Source organism: Lethenteron reissneri, chromosome 57 (genome assembly GCF_015708825.2).
Source record: "Lethenteron reissneri isolate LAM-NWPU_2019-01 chromosome 57, ASM1570882v1, whole genome shotgun sequence".
Taxonomy (NCBI): domain Eukaryota; kingdom Metazoa; phylum Chordata; class Hyperoartia; order Petromyzontiformes; family Petromyzontidae; genus Lethenteron; species Lethenteron reissneri.
This window is the reverse complement of record NC_083835.1, coordinates 10,191,040-10,210,515: the sequence shown is the minus strand read 5'-3', so window position 1 is coordinate 10,210,515 and position 19,476 is coordinate 10,191,040. Positions and strand designations below refer to the sequence as shown.

General features: G+C 51.7%; 1 protein-coding gene across 3 annotated transcripts in view; it reads left to right on the top strand.

Moving 5' to 3' along the window:
- Nucleotides 1–675: 675 nt before the first annotated feature.
- Nucleotides 676–19,476, top strand: part of LOC133357341 (autophagy-related protein 16-1-like) — a 48,842-nt gene continuing 30,041 nt past the window's right edge. The window contains exons 1-12 of one of the 3 annotated variants that reach the window (XM_061575241.1): nt 676–919; nt 3,224–3,317; nt 4,756–4,849; nt 5,299–5,372; nt 6,106–6,357; nt 7,454–7,519; nt 7,644–7,733; nt 8,700–8,777; nt 14,087–14,137; nt 17,693–17,795; nt 18,740–18,916; nt 19,353–19,424. In XM_061575241.1, the coding sequence (XP_061431225.1) occupies nt 829–919; nt 3,224–3,317; nt 4,756–4,849; nt 5,299–5,372; nt 6,106–6,357; nt 7,454–7,519; nt 7,644–7,733; nt 8,700–8,777; nt 14,087–14,137; nt 17,693–17,795; nt 18,740–18,916; nt 19,353–19,424 (1,242 nt within the window). In that variant the 5' untranslated portion in view covers nt 676–828. Of the gene's footprint in view, nt 920–3,223; nt 3,318–4,752; nt 4,850–5,298; nt 5,373–6,105; nt 6,358–7,453; nt 7,520–7,643; nt 7,734–8,699; nt 8,778–14,086; nt 14,138–17,692; nt 17,796–18,739; nt 18,917–19,352; nt 19,425–19,476 lie in introns of all 3 variants that reach the window. The other 2 variants (XM_061575240.1, XM_061575242.1) reach the window with 2 other exon arrangements.

Below are 19,476 nucleotides of genomic sequence, written 5' to 3'. Positions count from 1 at the left end.
ACGGTCCCAGTGACGTCACTACAATGACACCGAGGGGAGCGCTCGACAAGTTCCAAAACTCCGATTTCGATCCCAGTGACGTCACTACAGTGACACCGAGGGGAGCGCTCGACAGGTTCCTAAACTCCGATTTCGATCCCAGTGACGTCACTACAGTGACACCGAGGGGAGCGCTCGACAGGTTCCTAAACTCCGATTTCGATCCCAGTGACGTCACTACAGTGACACCGAGGGGAGCGCTCGACAGGTTCCTAAACTCCGATTTCGATCCCAGTGACGTCACTACAGTGACACCGAGGGGAGCGCTCGACAGGTTCCAAAACTCCGATTTCGATCCCAGTGACGTCACTACAGTGACACCGAGGGGAGCGCTCGACAGGTTCCTAAACTCCGATTTCGATCCCAGTGACGTCACTACAGTGACACCGAGGGGAGCGCTCGACAGGTTCCTAAACTCCGATTATGACTCCTGTGACGCCTCCGTTGTTGTTAAACCAGAGCTGTGGAGTGACGTCATCGCATTTGTTCTTATTTGTTTTCTGAAACTCTGTAAATTTTTATAGGGATTCGCTCCGTGACGATAAAACCGAGAGGTGAAATGCGATGCAAAACGTGCATGAATTATAAAATATATAAAAATGTATCACAAACATGCGGGTGTAACCCGGAAGCAGAAGTTCGCTTGGGGAGCACGTGACCACTGCGCGCACTCATGGTATCCCTGTTATGAAGAAGGGCCCTTGCCCGAAACGTCGCCTGTTGTACATTTTATTAGTTTTTTTTTATCGAGAGCATCGATAGTGGCGAATGTATTGAGCGCTTCTTCTCATGGAGACGGAATGGAGGAGAAGTATCGCGCGGCAGCTGAGACAGCGAGACCGGGGCTCGCGCGACGCGTTCGGGGAGCTCATCCAGAGATGTGAGGGGCCGGGGGGTGGGGGGGCTCGCCGGGGGGTGGGGGGCCTCGCCGGGGGGTGGGGGGGCCTCGCCGGGGGGTGGGGGGGGACTCGCCGGGGGGTGGGGGGGCCTCGCCGGGGGGTGGGGGGGCTCGCCGGGGGGTGGGGGGGGACTCGCCGGGGGGTGGGGGGGCCTCGCCGGGGGGTGGGGGGGGCCTCGCCGGGGGGTGGGGGGGGGCTCGCCGGGGGGTGGGGGGGGACTCGCCGGGGGGTGGGGGGGCTCGCCGGGGGGTGGGGGGGCCTCGCCGGGGGGTGGGGGGGGCCTCGTCGGGGGGTGGGGGGGCCTCGCCGGGGGGTGGGGGGGCCTCGCCGGGGGGTGGGGGGGCTCGCCGGGGGGTGGGGGGGCTCGCCGGGGGGTGGGGGGGCTCGCCGGGGGGTGGGGGGGGACTCGCCGGGGGGTGGGGGGGGCCTCGCCGGGGGGTGGGGGGCCTCGCCGGGGGGTGGGGGGGGGCTCGCCGGGGGGTGGGGGGGGGCTCGCCGGGGGGTGGGGGGGCTCGCCGGGGGGTGGGGGGGGACTCGCCGGGGGGTGGGGGGGGCCTCGCCGGGGGGTGGGGGGGCTCGCCGGGGGGTGGGGGGGGACTCGCCGGGGGGTGGGGGGGGCCTCGCCGGGGGGTGGGGGGGCTCTCGCCGGGGGGTGGGGGGGGACTCGCCGGGGGGTGGGGGGGCTCGCCGGGGGGTGGGGGGGCCTCGCCGGGGGGTGGGGGGGGACTCGCCGGGGGGTGGGGGGGCCTCGCCGGGGGGTGGGGGGGCCTCGCCGGGGGGTGGGGGGGGGCTCGCCGGGGGGTGGGGGGGGACTCGCCGGGGGGTGGGGGGGCCTCGCCGGGGGGTGGGGGGGGGCTCGCCGGGGGGTGGGGGGGGACTCGCCGGGGGGTGGGGGGGCTCGCCGGGGGGTGGGGGGGGACTCGCCGGGGGGTGGGGGGGGACTCGCCGGGGGGTGGGGGGGCTCGCCGGGGGGTGGGGTGGGACTCGCCGGGGGGTGGGGGGGCCTCGCCGGGGGGTGGGGGGGCTCGCCGGGGGGTGGGGGGGGCCTCGCCGGGGGGTGGGGGGGGGACTCGCCGGGGGGTGGGGGGGACTCGCCGGGGGGTGGGGGGGGCTCGCCGGGGGGTGGGGGGGGACTCGCCGGGGGGTGGGGGGGCTCGCCGGGGGGTGGGGGGGGACTCGCCGGGGGGTGGGGGGGCTCGCCGGGGGGTGGGGGGGGCTCGCCGGGGGGTGGGGGGGGCTCGCCGGGGGGGCTCGCCGGGGGGTGGGGGGGCCTCGCCGGGGGGTGGGGGGGGCCTCGCCGGGGGGTGGGGGGGGGCTCGCCGGGGGGGCTCGCCGGGGGGTGGGGGGGACTCGCCGGGGGGTGGGGGGGGCTCGTGGGGGGTGGGGGGCTCGCCGGGGGGTGGGGGGGGCTCGCCGGGGGGGCTCGCCGGGGGGTGGGGGGGACTCGCCGGGGGGTGGGGGGGGCTCGTGGGGGGTGGGGGGCTCGCCGGGGGGTGGGGGGGGCTCGCCGGGGGGGCTCGCCGGGGGGTGGGGGTGAGACGAGAGGCGCGTGGTGAGTGACGAGGTGGTGAGGAGTGACACAAAGGAAGAGGATGAGGAGTGGTGAGAAGATTCACCAAGCGAGGGGGTGAGACGCGCGGGGTGAGGGGACTCACCAGCCCAGCGGGGTGAGGAGTGGTGAGGATAACAAAATGCTGGTGGTGAGGGGACTTGCCAAGCAGGTGTAGAGGGGTAGTGAGGGGACTCAGAAGTGGTGAGCATAACTCAGTGGAGAGTGGTGAGGAGGCTCACGTTTCGGGGGGAGGTTGAAATTGAGAGTGGATCAGTGAGGGGACCAAGAGAAGGGAGACTCGGTCGACGCGCCATTGAGGCGGGTGAGGAATGGTGAGGGGATCAGTGGTGGTGAGGGGAAGGGGGGTGGTCTGGCCAGCGTACCCTGGCATGACAGTCGGAAAACACCTCTCTGTCCTGGGCGGAGGGGTTTCCACCGGTTCCTGTCTCTCCCGCCAGCCCCAGCCCGCTCACGGCCAACACCAGTGACGATTAAATCTGAACCGGTTCTGGGCCTCCCTTAGGTTGACTCGGCCTCAAATGAGTAGCTGGTGCGGTGTGTAAACATCGCCGCTGGGGATACAAAGGCAGCCCTGTGTGGTGTTGGCCACCCACTCCCTCGTGCGCCGTGCAGGCCGTCATAGTTGCTAACAGCACTAGCCCCAACAGTCTGCTAAGTCTATACGGGGGATCTTTGTTAACGTTGTGTTTGTGCGCGCATGCTTGCCCCACAGACACGCGCCTGCTGGAGAAGGCTGACTTGCAGTCTCTTTTGAGCGAGCGACTGCAGAAGGAGACGCATGACGGACAGGGCCACGCGGAGACCAGGTCTCCAACAGCAACCGTCCATCCACAATACATAAAGACAAAGACGTGTACATAGAGACAATAAACCAAAGAACCAAACCAGTATAGCCTTTAACAGACGGGTAGTGCAAGTGCCTGTTAGGGAGCATCTATGAAGAGCGGCACGGCATATAAGGGAGTGGGTGACCGATACCACGACTGGCCCCCTTTGTCTCCCCAGTAGTTATATATATATATATACACACCAGGTACTAATTTGAGACTGAGTCCACCTAGGAAATGCCCAGGACCAGATCAGAAAATTGTGTTGACCGTGAGCAGTAATCGAACACGGTGCGCTGGGTTTGTAGCATAACGCTTTAACCATTACATTACCGCTCCCTTAAACATGTTTACACAAAGATACATACACAGATATAAACATAAAGACAATAGCATATTCAACAAACAAATTTTGGCGACCCGGGTGTAGTGCAAATCAGATTTTCCTTGTCTCTGAGTTCTCACGTGGTTGAATAAAATACTTTTGAAACTTAAAATAACCACATACAATACATACATATTACATAAGGCATGCGCATCTAATAAATGCGAACACAACACTCGTACAACTTACACAGAACAACACAACATACCCATAGGAGCAAGTGCTGTTACCGAACACCCGTGTAGGCCAGTATGGCACATGAGGGGGTGAAGAGCCAGCATCATGCCTGGCCGCCTTTGTCTCCCCAGTGGCGATGTTTATACACTACACCAGATACTTAAAATTGAGGTTGAGTCGACCTTGGGAAGGCCCAGGACCAAGTCAGATAATCGTCGCGAGTGTTGGTCACGAGCAGGAATCGAACTGGGGTCGTCGGGTTCGTAGCGCAGCGTGCTAACCGCTAGACTACCACTCCCCATAATACATACACGTAGCACATACTAGTAAAACACAAATACGGAGATCCCGCTTTCACCTTGACTGATTGCTGGCGAAAGTACTGTTCGTGAGCAACTATGAAGCCTGGCATGGCACATGGGAGGATTGTGGCTATTATCGTCTGTGAAGCATAGAGCCTTGATGACTTTGCGCTATCTTAATTGCACAAATATCAACTGTACTCGTGTTTTGATTTTATTTATCAACCACAACAGGGTTGTTTAGTCGAGTATCCATTTTTCTATAACCACTTTCAGAATCGATTATTGATTCCAAAAGTCACGGAATTGATCATCTAATTCAGTTCAGGTTTTTGTGTACCCCTAAGAGACAGAGACAAAACCCAGGGCTCGAACCCAGAATCTCAGCTAGAATTGTCTCTGACATGGTCATTATGAACCTGAGCCACTTATCCAATTCGGGTGAAGCGATCGAGGTTTTTTCAGACGTGGCGACGTGCGTGCACTCGCCGTTCACCAATCCAACTGCACCCCTGCACCCTCCCCCCCCTCCGGTGCATGTTCCCCACAGCAGTAGCCATGACGGGGCGTCACAGGGAGCGGAGATTTCCGCTCTGCGCATGAAGCACCAAGAGGAGCTAACTACGCTGCACAAGATACGTGGGGAGGTGGGTGGGTACAATAAAATGTTCCACGTGTATTTTATTGTGTGTAAACATGGTGGGATTTCTCCGATGTCTATGGTGTCTTTTGACATGAAGCCAAACTCTTTAAAAAAGGAATTGTACACACCCCCTTGTGCACCTTGATGGCTTTAATAGGTACTTGCTAACGCCACTAGCCCCAGCTTGCTTTAAGCCTATGTCTATAGGGTCTTTGCATGTGTGTGATTCCCGTTCACAGCCAACACCAGTGACTTTATCTGAACCGGTCTTAGGCCTCCCCTAGGTCGATTCAGTACCTGGTGTGGTGTGTAAATATCCCAACTTGGGAGACAAAGGTGGTCGGGCGTGGTGCTGGCCTCACGAACAGCACTTGCTCCAAAAGTCTGTGAAGGCTATCAAGGGGATCTTTGTAGAATGTGTGTGTATTTGTCTTTGCATGTGTGCGTGAGCAGTTGGCGCAGGATGTGATTGAGCTGAACCACAAGCTCTCGGCAAAGGAGCAGCAGTTGCAGGAGATGCAGACCAGGTGGGGTGCACCTCTTTTTGCTACACAATCTCGCCACCAAACAAAGACAAAGATCCCTCATATAGCCTTAACAGACTGTTTTGGAAAGTGCTGTTAGCGAGCACCTAGCAAGACCGGCATGGCCAGTTACACGCCCGACCACCTTTGTCTTCCCAGTGGCAATATTACACACTGCACCAGGTACTCATTTGAGGCTGAGTCGATCTAGGAGAGGCCCAGGACCAGTTCAAATAATCGTCACTGGTGTTGGCTGTGAGCTGTAATCGGTCTCGGTCCCCAGCTTTGTAGGACAGTGTGCTAACCTCTACACTACTGCTCCCATCTTGCCACCATAAAAATACACACACGCACGTATATAAGAACTTTAACTGAGTGAGGCTGAAGATGGGGCATGTGTATTTGTCCGGTGTGTAACCCAGTGACCTGAGTTCGGTTTCTGGCCACAGCTAATATCTGTTACAATATTTAATTTGCACTGCCTTGTCTGGTTTAAAATACAGACAAGGAGTTTTTGCGAGACCGCAGTTTACACCCACAATTTCTGTTTTCTCTGTGCAGCACACCTGGTCCGCAATCGAGAAATTAGTCTGCCAGTAAGGGGCGACGATTGCCTTGGGGTGGCCCCAGATATATCGTCTGTCTCAACGCTAACCTGTTGTGATGTGTCCCGATTGCTGTTGGGCAAACGCTCCTGCGCCCCTGCACCCTTTGTTCTCACACACTCGCACCACAGGCTGGCAGAGAGTGAGGTTCGGGCCGGCGGGCTGCAGGCCGAGGTGGATCGCCTGTGCGCCGAGTTGGCCGAGCTGCAGGCGGCAACGCAGACGGTAAAGGACGAGTACGAGGCGCTGCAGATGGCTTGCACCGCACTCGAGTCACGCCTGCGCCGCGTTGAGGAGGACAACCGCGAGCTGGTGGCACGCTGGATGGCCGAGAAAGCCATAGAGGCCGACCGTGTCAACACCGAGAATGAGAAGGACACGCGGTGAGGAGTGGGAGAGATGGCTCCGGGTGGGGGGGGGGGACACACAGGGAGTGTTATTGCTGGATGGCGGATTGGGGTAATAGGGGCAGAGTGGTGGAGATTAGGGGATAGAGGGGCACAGTTATGGGGGTTATGAGATCGGGGTGAGAGGGGGGCAGCATTATTGGATTTGGGGATAGTTGGGGTTATAAGTTTCAATATGAGGTCAGAGGATAGCATATAGGATTAGGGGTCAGAAAATAGGGTTGTGAAGTTAGGAGGGTTCAGGGTTAGGAGGTAAGATGGAGGTGAGTGGTTTAGGTGGTAGGATATGATAATAGGACATAGGAATAAGTGGCTAAAAGATAGAGCTAAAGGGTTTGTAGATCAAGGTCAGAGATTAGGACATATGACTCAAAGGTTAACAGCTATAGGGGAAGACAGGGGTCGGCAAGTTTTCAAAGAATAAGAAGAGCCATTTTTCTGTTTTTGTCTTTGACTAAAATAGTTTGAGAGCAGCATCACACACAGAGCCACTTGTACACAAACACAGCAGCAGGTATACAGCAGATGACAAGCACATTCTGACTTCAACAAAATAGGTGTTGGAATAAACTGCATCGATTTAGGTTATTTCCCCTTTAGTTATTCGATAACAAAACTGTTTGACTGTTGTACATTTTGTCGTCTTAAAAACATTCCATATTGACCCATTCCCTACCATATTTAATAAATTATCTTTACATAAAATTATGGTTTAAGATTACATTATTTTTTAAACGTCTGTGTGCAAGGAGGCAGCTAAAGATCCACAAGGGGGAAGCCAAATGGCCGCATGCGGCTCCGGTGCCGCAGGCAGCCGATCCCTGGGTTAAGAGATGTCGGGAAAGTTGTTAGAAGATAAGGGTGAAATGTTAGGAGATGGCACTCATTAAGTAGCAACTACACGTCACGGGTTAGGAGAGGGGTAGGAGTAAAGGTCAAGATCAGGGGCTGGCCGCATGGGTCATAGGGATCAGTGTCAGGGTTCGGGGCTAGCTGTATCGGTAGGGCTGCGAACCCGTGTGAGTAGGAGTGGCCATGCCAGGCTAGGTGACCGTCTGGCCATGCGTTACAGGCGGCGCCAGGAAAAGCTGAGGAAGGAGCTTGCGGAGGCTGCACAGGAGCACGTCAACGTTGACCTGTGAGTTGCACCTGGCCTCTGAACCTTGATCCCTACCCGAGCACCGTGACGGTGCCACTAGAGCTAGTTATGCTGTTGTAGCTGTCGCTGGTGATGATGATGTTGTATCCGATGTTGTCCTCAGAGACGATGATATCGAGGTTTTGGCTGAGGAAGCGACGGAGGGGGCAGCGGCAGCGGGTGAACAACCAGCGAAACTCGACAGAGGCACGAGGCACGGAGACCCACGCAACCACGTGCAACCACAATCAACCATCGTGCTTAACCATAATTACAACCACGTGCAACCACAATCAACCACTGTGCTTTACCACAATTGCAACCACAATTGCAACCACATGCAACTTTGCCACACATAACCACACATTAAACTATGATCATTCGTGAAGAACAACTCAAGTTGTGTGCAATCCCAGCCTGAATAGGTGCTCATGAACAACTCTTGCCCCAGCAGCCCCAGCAGTCTCTATGGATATAGGGGGATGTTTGTCTTTGTGTGTGTGGTAAGCACAAGTTGACTTGTTAGTGTACTGCGATTCCCGTTCATGGTCTGAACTTGTCGTGGACCTCTTAGGTTGACTCGGTCGTAAATTAGTACCTGGTGTGGTGTTTATACATCACCGCTGGGGAGACAAAGGTGGCCAGGCGTGATTATAGCCATACCCACCCCCTTTTGTGATGTATTGGCCTTCTTTGGTCCTCAGTGAGAACTCTTGGCCCAGCATTCTGTAGATGGTGGTGGGTTTATATACTCAAGAAGCTTCTTTTTAGTTGAATAGAGGACTAAACGAGCACGAAGAGGTGGGCTGATACACTACAGGAGGATGTGGAGCTGAGTAGACTTGTTGATGACTGGTATCAGTGGTGTCAAGATCTGCCTTGGTTCAAGGGGCTGGTGAAGGCGGGAGGAGAGACCCTCACAACAATGGTCGTAGCACCGGGCGACTAAAACAGCGAGTTAGCATAATGGAGAACACTGGTGCAATTGCCAATCATCTGTCAATCCATAACACCTGGGTCTATCCGGTGACCATCTGCTTTACGCGATAGCATCAAACTGCACCTAGACTGGCACATGTGCTGTGTTGTCGATATGAGCATCTATTCTTGAAAAAGAGACGATCCAGTTTTCTTGAGTTCTCATCTGTTTAAACAAATAAACTTGACTTGTGTTCATCAGGCCTCCCGTGGGCTCCCCCTCCCTCCCTGGTGGAACTCCCCTCCCTGGCCTTCTCGACTCCCTCTCCAACATGTTTGGGTCAGTCAGTGCATGGTGCTCACAATGCAATGCTTCTAATACTTACCAAAGACACGTGGCACACGTGAAGACGCACACAATGCTCTATACAACTCACAACACGCACACAAAACTCACAACGCTTACCACACTTATAACACAACAATCAAAAATGCAACACTCAATACACAATGGAAATCACTCATAAGTCACAACTCTCACAACAGATTGCTTCATATGCAACACTGAATTCACACTATGTATGTCTCAATTTTTTTGTTCATGGAGGATCTTAATTTTTGTATCCTGTGTATATATATGCGTTTGTGTATTGATATTTGTGTACATTTTTCTGTCTCACTGTGTATGTGTGTATCTATGTCCACAACTCAATATCTCAATATGTATGTATGTGTGTGCGTGCATAGGTGCTCGCTAACAGCACTTGCCCCAATAGTCTGTTAATGCTATATGGGGGGATCTTTGTATTTGTTTGCCTCAATGTGTGCATGTGTCTATTTGTGTGTATCTGTAGTGGGGAGTGGTAGTGCAGAGGTTAGCACACTGCACTATAAACCTGGAAAACCCGAGTTTGAATCCTGCTCATGGCCAACACCAATGAGGATTATCTGAACCGGTCCTGTGCCTCCTTCCCGAGGTCGACTTAGCCTCAAATGAGTACTTGGTGTGGTGTGTAAACATTACCACTGTGGGGAAACAAAGGTGGTCGGGAGTAGTGCTGGCAACCCACCCCCCTCGTGTATTGTGCTGGCCTTCATTGGTGCTCGTTAAGAGCATTTGCCCAAAAGTCTATTGAAACTATACGGGAAATCTTTGTATATGTGTATCGTTTGATCATGTGTATGTGTATGCATTTCTGAAATTCAAGATGGTGGCCAAAACTGAAACCATTCCTGGTGGACTGGTTCCATATCCTGTCACCACAAGAGGTGGACAGTCCTCTGGTCAGGGCAGGGTAACATGAACAACAGCAGGGTTAATGAGTCACATTCCTTCTGTGACCTTTTACTTGCTTGAGTGGCCTCTCAGGATAGAGGCATTTTGCTTGGTTACTTTAATTCCTGAATGTGTCTTATTAATTATAACAATTCAATCACTTGCATAGAAGTAATTGGAATGTATACACCAGATCAGGATTATTTAGCATCGCCTTTGCCCAACACACTGAGCAGCTTGTGGAGCTCCAATGTAGTTGCAGGACAAGATGTCCTGCACAGATGCCATATTCTCTCTCCTACTACAGCAGAAGTGTATGAAATATCAACAGCATCTACATATCTGCTTTATTGAACATGCATATAAGGCATGATGGAAGTTGTGTTTGTGAGCAAAACTTTGTTTCATATTAAATATGACTATCAAGATTTACAACTGGGTTTTTCATGCTTTACGGGGTCCCTCTACTCATAGGAGCTTGATGGTGGTGGGCAAGGCACAGGTATAGCTGAGTGGTTAAGAGAAAGAGCTATTTTTTTTGTGAGCGTGTATCTGCATGTCCGTGTATATTTATGCATATGTCTATGTGCGCATGCATGCTTGTGCATCTCAAATTGTGTGTTTAATTGGTGTGTGTGTTTGTGCACATATCTACATGTGTCTTTTGGTCTTCTGTTACCTACCAGTGAGCCTTCGACACTTCACGTGGCCTCAGTGCATATAGCCTGGCACAAGCCATGCGGTTGTTTTCTATTTGTGTCTGTCTCAATACGTGTCTGTTTATGTTTGTACTGTCACAATGTGCGTGTATCAATGTGTCTTTCTCAGAGTTTGTTTATGTCTATATGTATGTGTTACCAATAACCATGGTGGAAACACCCAATAACGCTTGTACTGGAGGCCCCGCCGAGGCAACAGGCATCTATGATGCCTTCTGGCCAAATCTCATTTGGCGGAGCCAGACTCTTCCCCTCCCTTCAGGGTTCTTCCAGAAATAACAAGACGACTTTGAGGTTGACCACGTGGAATGTCCAAACTCTTCCTGCGGAGGAGAGGTTCCCATTCCTCTATCAAGAGCTGAACCGGTACCACTGATGTTTGGGGTATACAGGACGTACGGTGTACTGGTTATGATTCTAGTCACCATGAAGAGTGGACAGTTCTCCACCCTGAACAGGAAAATGCCGAACAACAGGGAGTGGCTCTTATTCTGAACAAAAAAATGAAGGGGGTATGGGAGCTTGGAGGCGAGGTGTGGGAATGTTTCGATCCCAACAGGAGGTGAGGAAATGTGATGATGGTGGTTTATGCACCCACTGAAGATGAACATCAGTGAAGGGAAGCTGACAAGGTTGATGAATATGATGCCTTCTATAACGTATCCCAAGTCTTGCCTAAAGTGGACCCTGGAGATCGTTATCTTATGAGATAACTTTCATGGCAGAGTGGGTCATGACAAAAGCACTTGGGCGAGAGTAAATGGAAGGCAACAGTAGGAGGTTGCAAGAGTTCTGTGCAGCCCATGGGCTTGAAATCACCAATGGACTGTTTCGACATCAGCCTATCCTCACAACGTCATGGATGCATGCCGAGTCCAAGCAAAAACATCTGCTGGACTACAGTGAATGCTGATCCATACCCTTGACATCAGGATCTACCGTGGATCTGACCTCAACACTAACCATCGGCTTGTCATCTGTAAATGTGCCTACCATCCTTTCAATGTGGTGACAAGCATCCATCTAGGACCCCACTCAGACCCACAATAGCCTGGTCTCAGCTGATGAAGTTTGTGAGAATTTCATCATTCCTTGCAATTCGGGTTGGCATCGTCCCTCCTTCCTGATGCTGAGGAAAAATGGGTGAGTTTCAGGATTGTAACTTATGCAGCTACCATGGCTGCATTGGGTACATGGCAGAGGTGTGGACTCGAGTCATGTGACTTGGACTCGAGTCAGACTCGAGTCATGAATTTGATGACTTCAGACTCGACTTGGACTTGCATAACAATGACTTTGTCCCACCTCTGAGGTGTGGACTCGAGTCATGTGACTTGGACTCGAGTCAGACTCGAGTCATGAATTTGATGACTTCAGACTCGACTTGGACTTGCATAACAATGACTTTGTCCCACCTCTGGTACATGGTCCAGGCTTCCCCAGAGATCCTGGCTGACAGAGGTGTTCCAGCTCATTGAAATAAAGAAGCAGGCTCACTCACAACATCTACAACATCTCAAATCCAATAATGAGGAGCCTTATCGCAGACTTCGCTTAGTTGTTCGGAAAGCTGTGTGGCACTGCAAGGATGAGTGCTGGTCGCAGGTTGCTGGGGAAATGGAATCTTGCCTCAGTGGCCTGCGATCACAACTCACTCTTTAACTCCATCAGAAAAGTAACTTGCAGCTCCACACCTATCACCATCCTTCATGGAAAAACGGTGATCTGATCTCTGACCCCCAAGAACAGGTTTCCAGGTTTCCTGAGCATTTATTTGAGGTCTTAGGGCAGTGAAAACCCCTCGGCTCCAAACAACACCATGCTGCAAAGTGGAGTGAACCTTGCTGGGGTTGCTGTGCCACACATATTGGTTGAAGTCTCTGCTCCGTGTGAGTGGTTGGTGTGCCATTGTTGAGGAAGTGCGGAGGGCGATTCGGAGTTTGAGATCAGGTAAAGCGCTGGGCAGAGATGATCTCTCAAGCAAATTGCTGAGGGAGGGTTGCGTCTATGCAGACTGCCCTATGTAACATCATTACAATTGTCTGGTCCGCATGATGGGTTCCAAAGTATTTGTAGGATACCCTGGTGGTCACCATTTTTTTAAAATGGGACCGCACTCATTGAATAAACTACTGGAGCATCTCAATCAGTGTGAGGCCAGGTGAGGCCCTAGCAAGGATTATTCAACATTTCCTTACCTCTCCTCAGACATACTGAGGAGAGGCTTTTGGAGCCCCGATGTAGTTTAAGACTGGGGCGGTCCTGCATGGATGCCATTTCCTCTGCCCGTCTGCTACAGCAGAGGTCTAGGGAATTACAACAGCACCTACATCGCTTATCTATTGACATGGTCAAGGCTGATGATACCATCAAGAAGCCAGGGCTCTGGGTTATTCTTCATGCTTTTGGAGTCCCAGATCATCTGCTCACAATCATTCAGGACCTTCATTATGGTGGGTAGACCCAGGTAAAGCTGCATGGGCAGTAGTTGGAGCCATTTTCTGTTCACCTTGGTGTGCAACAGGGATGTCCTCTGGCCCCAACACTATTTCACATTTTTTGACCACGTAGCTTTAGAAGCTTTTTATGACTGTACCAGTGCAAGTTCCATCTGGTACGCTGATCGATGCCCAGGTGAGGTCAAGGGGTGGCTCCCTATTGGTCAACCATGTTATGTATGCTGATGATCTGGTAATTGCTGTCCACCCTGAGGAGTTGGAGATGCTGCTGCTGAACCTGGAGCATGCTACGAAGATATGGGGCATTACCATCCATTCTGGGTTTAACCAGATTGGATTCTGTGATGAGCTCACAGATCCTTGCAAGATCTGGACACAGACCCATCAATTAGCTCTTCCGGCAGGCGAGGCTGCATTGGGTGAGTCATGTAGCCCACATGTTTAGTCACCACATGCCCAAACAGCTCTTTTTGGCCAGTTAGATGGCTAAACTCCACAGCACGGGCTAGAGAAGAAGAGATAGACTGATGTGGTACAGAAGGATGTGAAGCTGATTGGACTTGCCGATGACTGCTAATAGCGGTATCAAGATCGGCCCCTGTGGAGGAGACTCATGAAGGACGTTACTGGGCAGTTTGAGGCAGTTGCCCTCTAGCAATAGCAGAGCACAGAGGAGCAACACTCGCAACAAGGAGTAGAGCACCGGGTGGCTATTACAGAGCAATTTGGCACAGTGGGGAGGAAAGTTGGTGCTTTAACCAGTCATGTCAGTCAGTCAACCCATGGCACCTGGGTCTGTTTCTTTACCTTCTGCCAGCGAGCCTTCGACACTTTTAACATGACCTTCAAATGCAGCTAGCATGGCATGAGCGCCGTGGTGACGTCACTGCCACTTCGTGGTGAACGGCGGTTGTGTGTATCGTGGGGAGCGGTGGCGAATGCACTTCACTATGAACCCAGTGACCCGATTTCATTTCCCGCTTATGGTCAAAATCGGTGACGAATCTCTGAACCGGGTCTGGGCCTCCCCTAGTTTGACTCACCTGTAAATGAGTACCTGGTGCAGTGTGTAAACATCCAGGTGTGGTGTGGCTACTCCCATACCTAGCCACCTTTGGTGCATGCTAACAGCACTTGCCCCAACAGTCTGTGTAGGCTATATATGGGGGATTTTTGTCTTTGTGTGTCGTGTAAGTGTGAATGTCCTGCATGCATATGGAGCGGCACCTGAACACCACGCAAACAGGTGACCTCTCCCTCCTCTCTCTCCCTCCTCTCTCTCCCTCCTCTCTCTCCCTCCTCTCTCTCCCTCCTCACCCTCCTCTCTCTCCCTCCTCTCCCTCCCTCTTCTCCCTTCTGCTCTCCTCTCATCTTCTCTCTGCTCTCCCTCCTCTCCCTGCATCATTCCCCTCCCCCTACTCTCGCTCCTTTCCCTTGAATGAAACACAACAAATGAGAAAGACAATACTAAGACAGGTGATACAAATGAAACAGTGCAAACGGGACAAGATTCTCTACCTGAATCAAGTTGTGACCCCGACTTCAAGTCATGGAGTCATCACACATGGGGCGGCCGATGACTTATTATCAGCCCTGTGTTAATGACGAAGGTGGCAATGGCTTTAATAGTTGTTGGGGTTAAGAGTTAGTTTTGGGTTTAGGGGGATGCATTGAAATGGCAGGTGGAGGGAGAGGAGTGAGATTAAGTGTCTCCTTTGCATTGTCTGATGAATAGTTCTCATTTATACCATTTTTTTTGTAGCATTTGTATTTTCCCATTTGTCTAATTTGTGTTGTCTGTCTTATTTTTACATTGTCATTTTACATCGTCTGATTTGTCTGTACAATTTGTACTGCCTCATAGATATTGTTTGTCTTATTTGTGTTGTGTATCTCACATGTTCTGTCTTGTTTTATATAAAAATGAAGTTTGGTCAGATTACTTCCATGACTGACACAGCGTTGAGAAGCCTTCATCCAGCACCAGTGCATTGACAATAGCCTGTGGATTATTGCTGTTATCAGTGACGTTTGTGTTGAGAGGCAGCAGTTCTTGTTTCATATGGCATGTAAGCAACAGTTTGTATTGATGTCATAGTTGAATCCTAAGATCCTTCAACCAATCTAAGGCAGCAGTAGATGCTGTATGGCTTGCAGCAATACCACCAGGGTGTGCGTGGATGGTACACTCGTCGATATTGTGTTTGATGGTTTGGGCTTTACCACAGTCGCAGTTGACTGATTCTTTAATGTTACATTTATGGAACATGTACGCACAGAGGCAGCAGCAATGCCAAATGTGGGGAATGTGATGTGTGTTGGTGTACACTGACACCACATTTCCCCCACTCGCCCTTACTTTCCCACTCCCCTCCCTGTCTCTCTTCCACTTCCCTTGACTCTGACATTAACGCTCAACTCCAGCCTATGTCCCATTCTCTCTTCCTTGTCTCTCCACTCGCATCCTAATGCTAGGACTAAACCTCCTGCCTCTTTCTCCACCACTCTCCCATTGTCCTACCCCAGCATGCTGCTCCTAAGTGTGCTTTATTAACACTGTTATGCTTGTTTACCCAGAAAAGGTTCACTTCGGGACTGCCAAGTATTTTCTGTATTATTCCAATTGAGTTATATGCGGATGTCATTTTCAAATGACACCAGCACACAACGACCTAGTTTTGCGCATGATGTCACTGGATCCATAACATCCACTGTTAAGCAGATGGCAAATAATGTGCCCCAAGTAATAACGAGGGCAGCCGCTACTTTCGAACCGCGAACCTCTACAACAGGTGGCAAATGCGCCCCCGCATGGCTGTGTCCCCGCCCTGTTGGGACGCCAGTATGCATGGCCAGGTGTGTGCAACTTAACCACGTGTCTCCCTGCATGCTGGTGCGTGCGTGAGTGTGTGAGATAACTTTTGCCATCGTTTGAATGTGCATTGTGTGAATTTGTGTGTGCAAGTGCGTGTATGTGCATGTGTGCATACATATGGTTCTCGCATATGTAATTGTGTGTGCGTTTGTGCTGTACGTGCCAAACGTGTGTGTCAGTGCATGTGCATTTACATACGTGTGTGCATTTGTGTGTACAGCAAACCCTTGTCCATCGGGGGTATACATTCAAAATAGATGCAATCGGCAAAACCGCGATCCGCAAACTCAAAGGCATTACGGGGAAAATTAGGGTTTGGTTCACGGTTTGTAATATGACACTCCCCCTCCTTTTGTTTTATGTAACCCTCCATGATCCCAGGCATTAAACAGGAAGTATTTTGAATGTAAAATATTATTTTCCAATGTTAAATATATCTTGTACCGTAAATCTATAGAATGGAAACAAAAGATAATGTTTTTCAGTTTCATTTATTTGGTATAGCCCTGTGAGCCATTTGGCTCTTGAATCGGGTGCAACCGCAACAAACAAAAAACATCAACAAGAAAACATCTTAAAGTGACTATGTGACTATGTGCAAGCAGAAAATCCAAGAAAAGACAGCAAAATATTGCAGAAAAAGCACCATACACCAACGCTGTGTGCAAAAATCCCAGTGGGATGCAAGTCAAACAACAACAACCACAAGACAACTTAGATTAAGGCCATCAGTTTTAACTCCGTACTACAACAAACAAACATGGACAAACCAAAAAACTTTTCGAAATCACCAAAATAAAGACATAAAAGCAATGTAACAATGATCATAGCAACTATGACCGAATTTTCACAATAAACGAGATAAACAACATGTACCACCAAACCCTGCAGCCACAGCTGGCTGCATGAGTCACTCCACAATAGCAGGAGCATCAGTCGGAGTATCAAAAAATTTCAATGCACCTTTAAGATCAGCACACTAAATCAAAACACAGATCATACTTTGCAGCGGTCATCCGGAGCGAAACATTTTATTTTATTTTAGGCCACTGAATAGCAGTGGCAGCTAGGGGTGTACAACTCCTCTAGAGCAGTTTTGAGTGAATATCTCATAGGTAGTGATTGAAGTTGCAGTTTATTGGCAACAGCATTCCAGGCCCTGGGGGCATCAATAGCAAAGGCCCTTCCTCCAGTATAGTGTACAATACGGTACAGTATATTATACAACACGGTACATGTATCTTCGTACAGTACTGTACACTGAACGTATCTGTGTACAGTACTGTACTCTACAGGAAGAAAAATCATGTGGCTGAACCTGGCTGCCTCATTGGAGGCTGGGAACACTGCGTGGCCTGGGACCCACAGTGGGCCGCGTGGGAGACGAGACGGAGACAAGATGGCACATCAGCATAATCGCGAGCAGTACAGTTACAATGCATACAAGGAATCTCGTGGTCAAGCGCGAATGTTGGAGCCACAAGGGTGTGATCGGCAAACCATACCTTAGTAATTTTCCACAGAACCGCGATAGTTGAATTCGCGAGATGGAACAGTTTTCTGTACACACGTTCGTGTGCTTTTTGTGTGTGTACAGTGTGCGCATGCATGTACACACACGAATGTGCATGTATACTTGTGTTTGTGTGTCCATGTACATGTGTGTGTATAGGCATGTGTGCGTACTTGTAAATATCGCCACTAGGAAGATAAAGACGGCTAGAGGTGGTACAAGCCACATCAGCCCCTGATATATTGTGTCGACCATCATAGCTGCTCGCTTAACAGCATTTGCTCCAGCAGTTGGTTAAGGCTATATCAGGGATCTTGTTGCGTCATTGTGTACGTGTTAATGTCATGTATGCATATAGAGCAGACCTTTGTATGTGTATTAATGTGTGTGTGCATGCACTTGTGTGTTTGTAGCAAGAGAAGAGCCTCGTCAGTGGTGAGCGCCGGCGAGGGTCAGGTCGCTCCCTCCTCCGTGTGTCTCGCCGCCCGCCTGCCCGAGAGGGCAATCTGCAAGTTTGTGAGTCGGGGTCTCAGGGCACGGAGACACAGGGCAAGAGAGCACAGGGCAATGGGGCATGGGTACAGAGACACAGCAAGAGCGCACAGGGCAATTAGACATGGGCGCAAGGGGGCATGGGCAGAGAGACACAGGGCAAGGAGGGCATGGGGGGCACAAGGGCAGTGGTCTCGGTGTGGCGATTTGGGTGGGTCTGTGTAGAAGCGCAGCGTCACCAAGCTACCCAATGGCACTGTCACGGAGGGGGGGTCGATCCGCACCACGGAGGGGGGGTGCCGTCGTGGCCGGGGGGGCAGCAGTGGCACCGACCCCCCTGGTGAAGGTTGGAGAAGGGGTGGCGGAGTGTAGGAAGCGGATGGGAGCGGGGGTCAGTGAGAGGTCGTTGATGCTTCATCCTGGAGAAAAATCCGATGAGCTTTTTTTCACAGATGTCCAGTAGGGGAGGATCAGAAAGTTACAACGACGAACAATACAAAAATACGATAGGGGTGCAAAGTATAGCAAAGTATAGCAAAGGTAAGCAAATGGCCGTGTAGCAATGCATTGATGAATCACCGAGTGCTGCAGCTTCCGACTCTTGAAATAATTGGGGTAACATCTCTGCATGTGTTATGTGTGGTTGTGGTTGGAAACGATTTGTTTTGTGCTGCGTGTGTAATTTGTGTGGTGTGCAGTGTGCATAATGTCTATGTTGCAGTTGGTGTGGTTTTTGAGTGTAATGTATGTTGTGGTGCGGTCAAGATGGTTGGTGTGTAATAAGTGTTTAATGTGTGGGTCCTGCGAGTGGGTTATCTGATACGGTTGACCTGTTGCTGTGTGTGTAATAGGTGTGGTCTAGTGGGCGTGGTCGCTGCGTGTGTGCTGTGCCCGACTGCATTGATGAGGTTTAGGTGTGGAATAGTGGATGTGGTCGCTGCATGTGTGCTGTGCCCGACGGCGTTCAGGACGCCCACGACGGTGAGGTGAACGCCACGAGGTTCAGCCCTAACTCACGGCTTCTGGTGACAGGCGGCACCGACCGCAAAGTGAAGCTGTGGGACGTGATAGCCGGCAAGACGGAGTGCCGTGGCACGCTCTCCGGCAGCAACGCCGGCATCACCAGCCTCGATTTTGACAACACGGTGGGTGGCACCACATTGTCACCAGCTGCAGGGTTTGGCACTCGCGGCACGGGTTACGATTATGGGTCGAGGCGGCGGCACTGACACAAGAGGTTATCGTTAAAGGAGGCGGTGCTTGTCCCAGGGGGTTATGGATAAAATTGGCACTGCGATGAGGTTGAGGGGGCCGTGCTGCTACTCAGTATTAGGAGTACAAAGATGGCGCCTGCCGTGGGTTAAGGGGATCAAGGAGATGGCACCAGCAAGGGGAAATTGCTAAAGGAGGCATTTTCAGCCCATAGGAACAATGAGTATTGACTCGTCTGCTGTCGTGTGACCCATGTGTTCCCGTGTGTCCCCATGTGTCCCCTTGCGTACGTGTATTTGTGCGTCCCCGTGCATCCCCATGTGTCCCATGTCCCCGTGTGTGTATGTATGTCCCTGTGTCCCCATATAGGGCACCTACCTCCTTGCCTCCTCCAGTGATTTTGCAAGCCGCATCTGGACTGTGGACGACTTCCGTCTGCGGGTAAGGTGGTGCATGTACGTGTGTGTAGTGTGTGCATGATCAGTGCACTGCT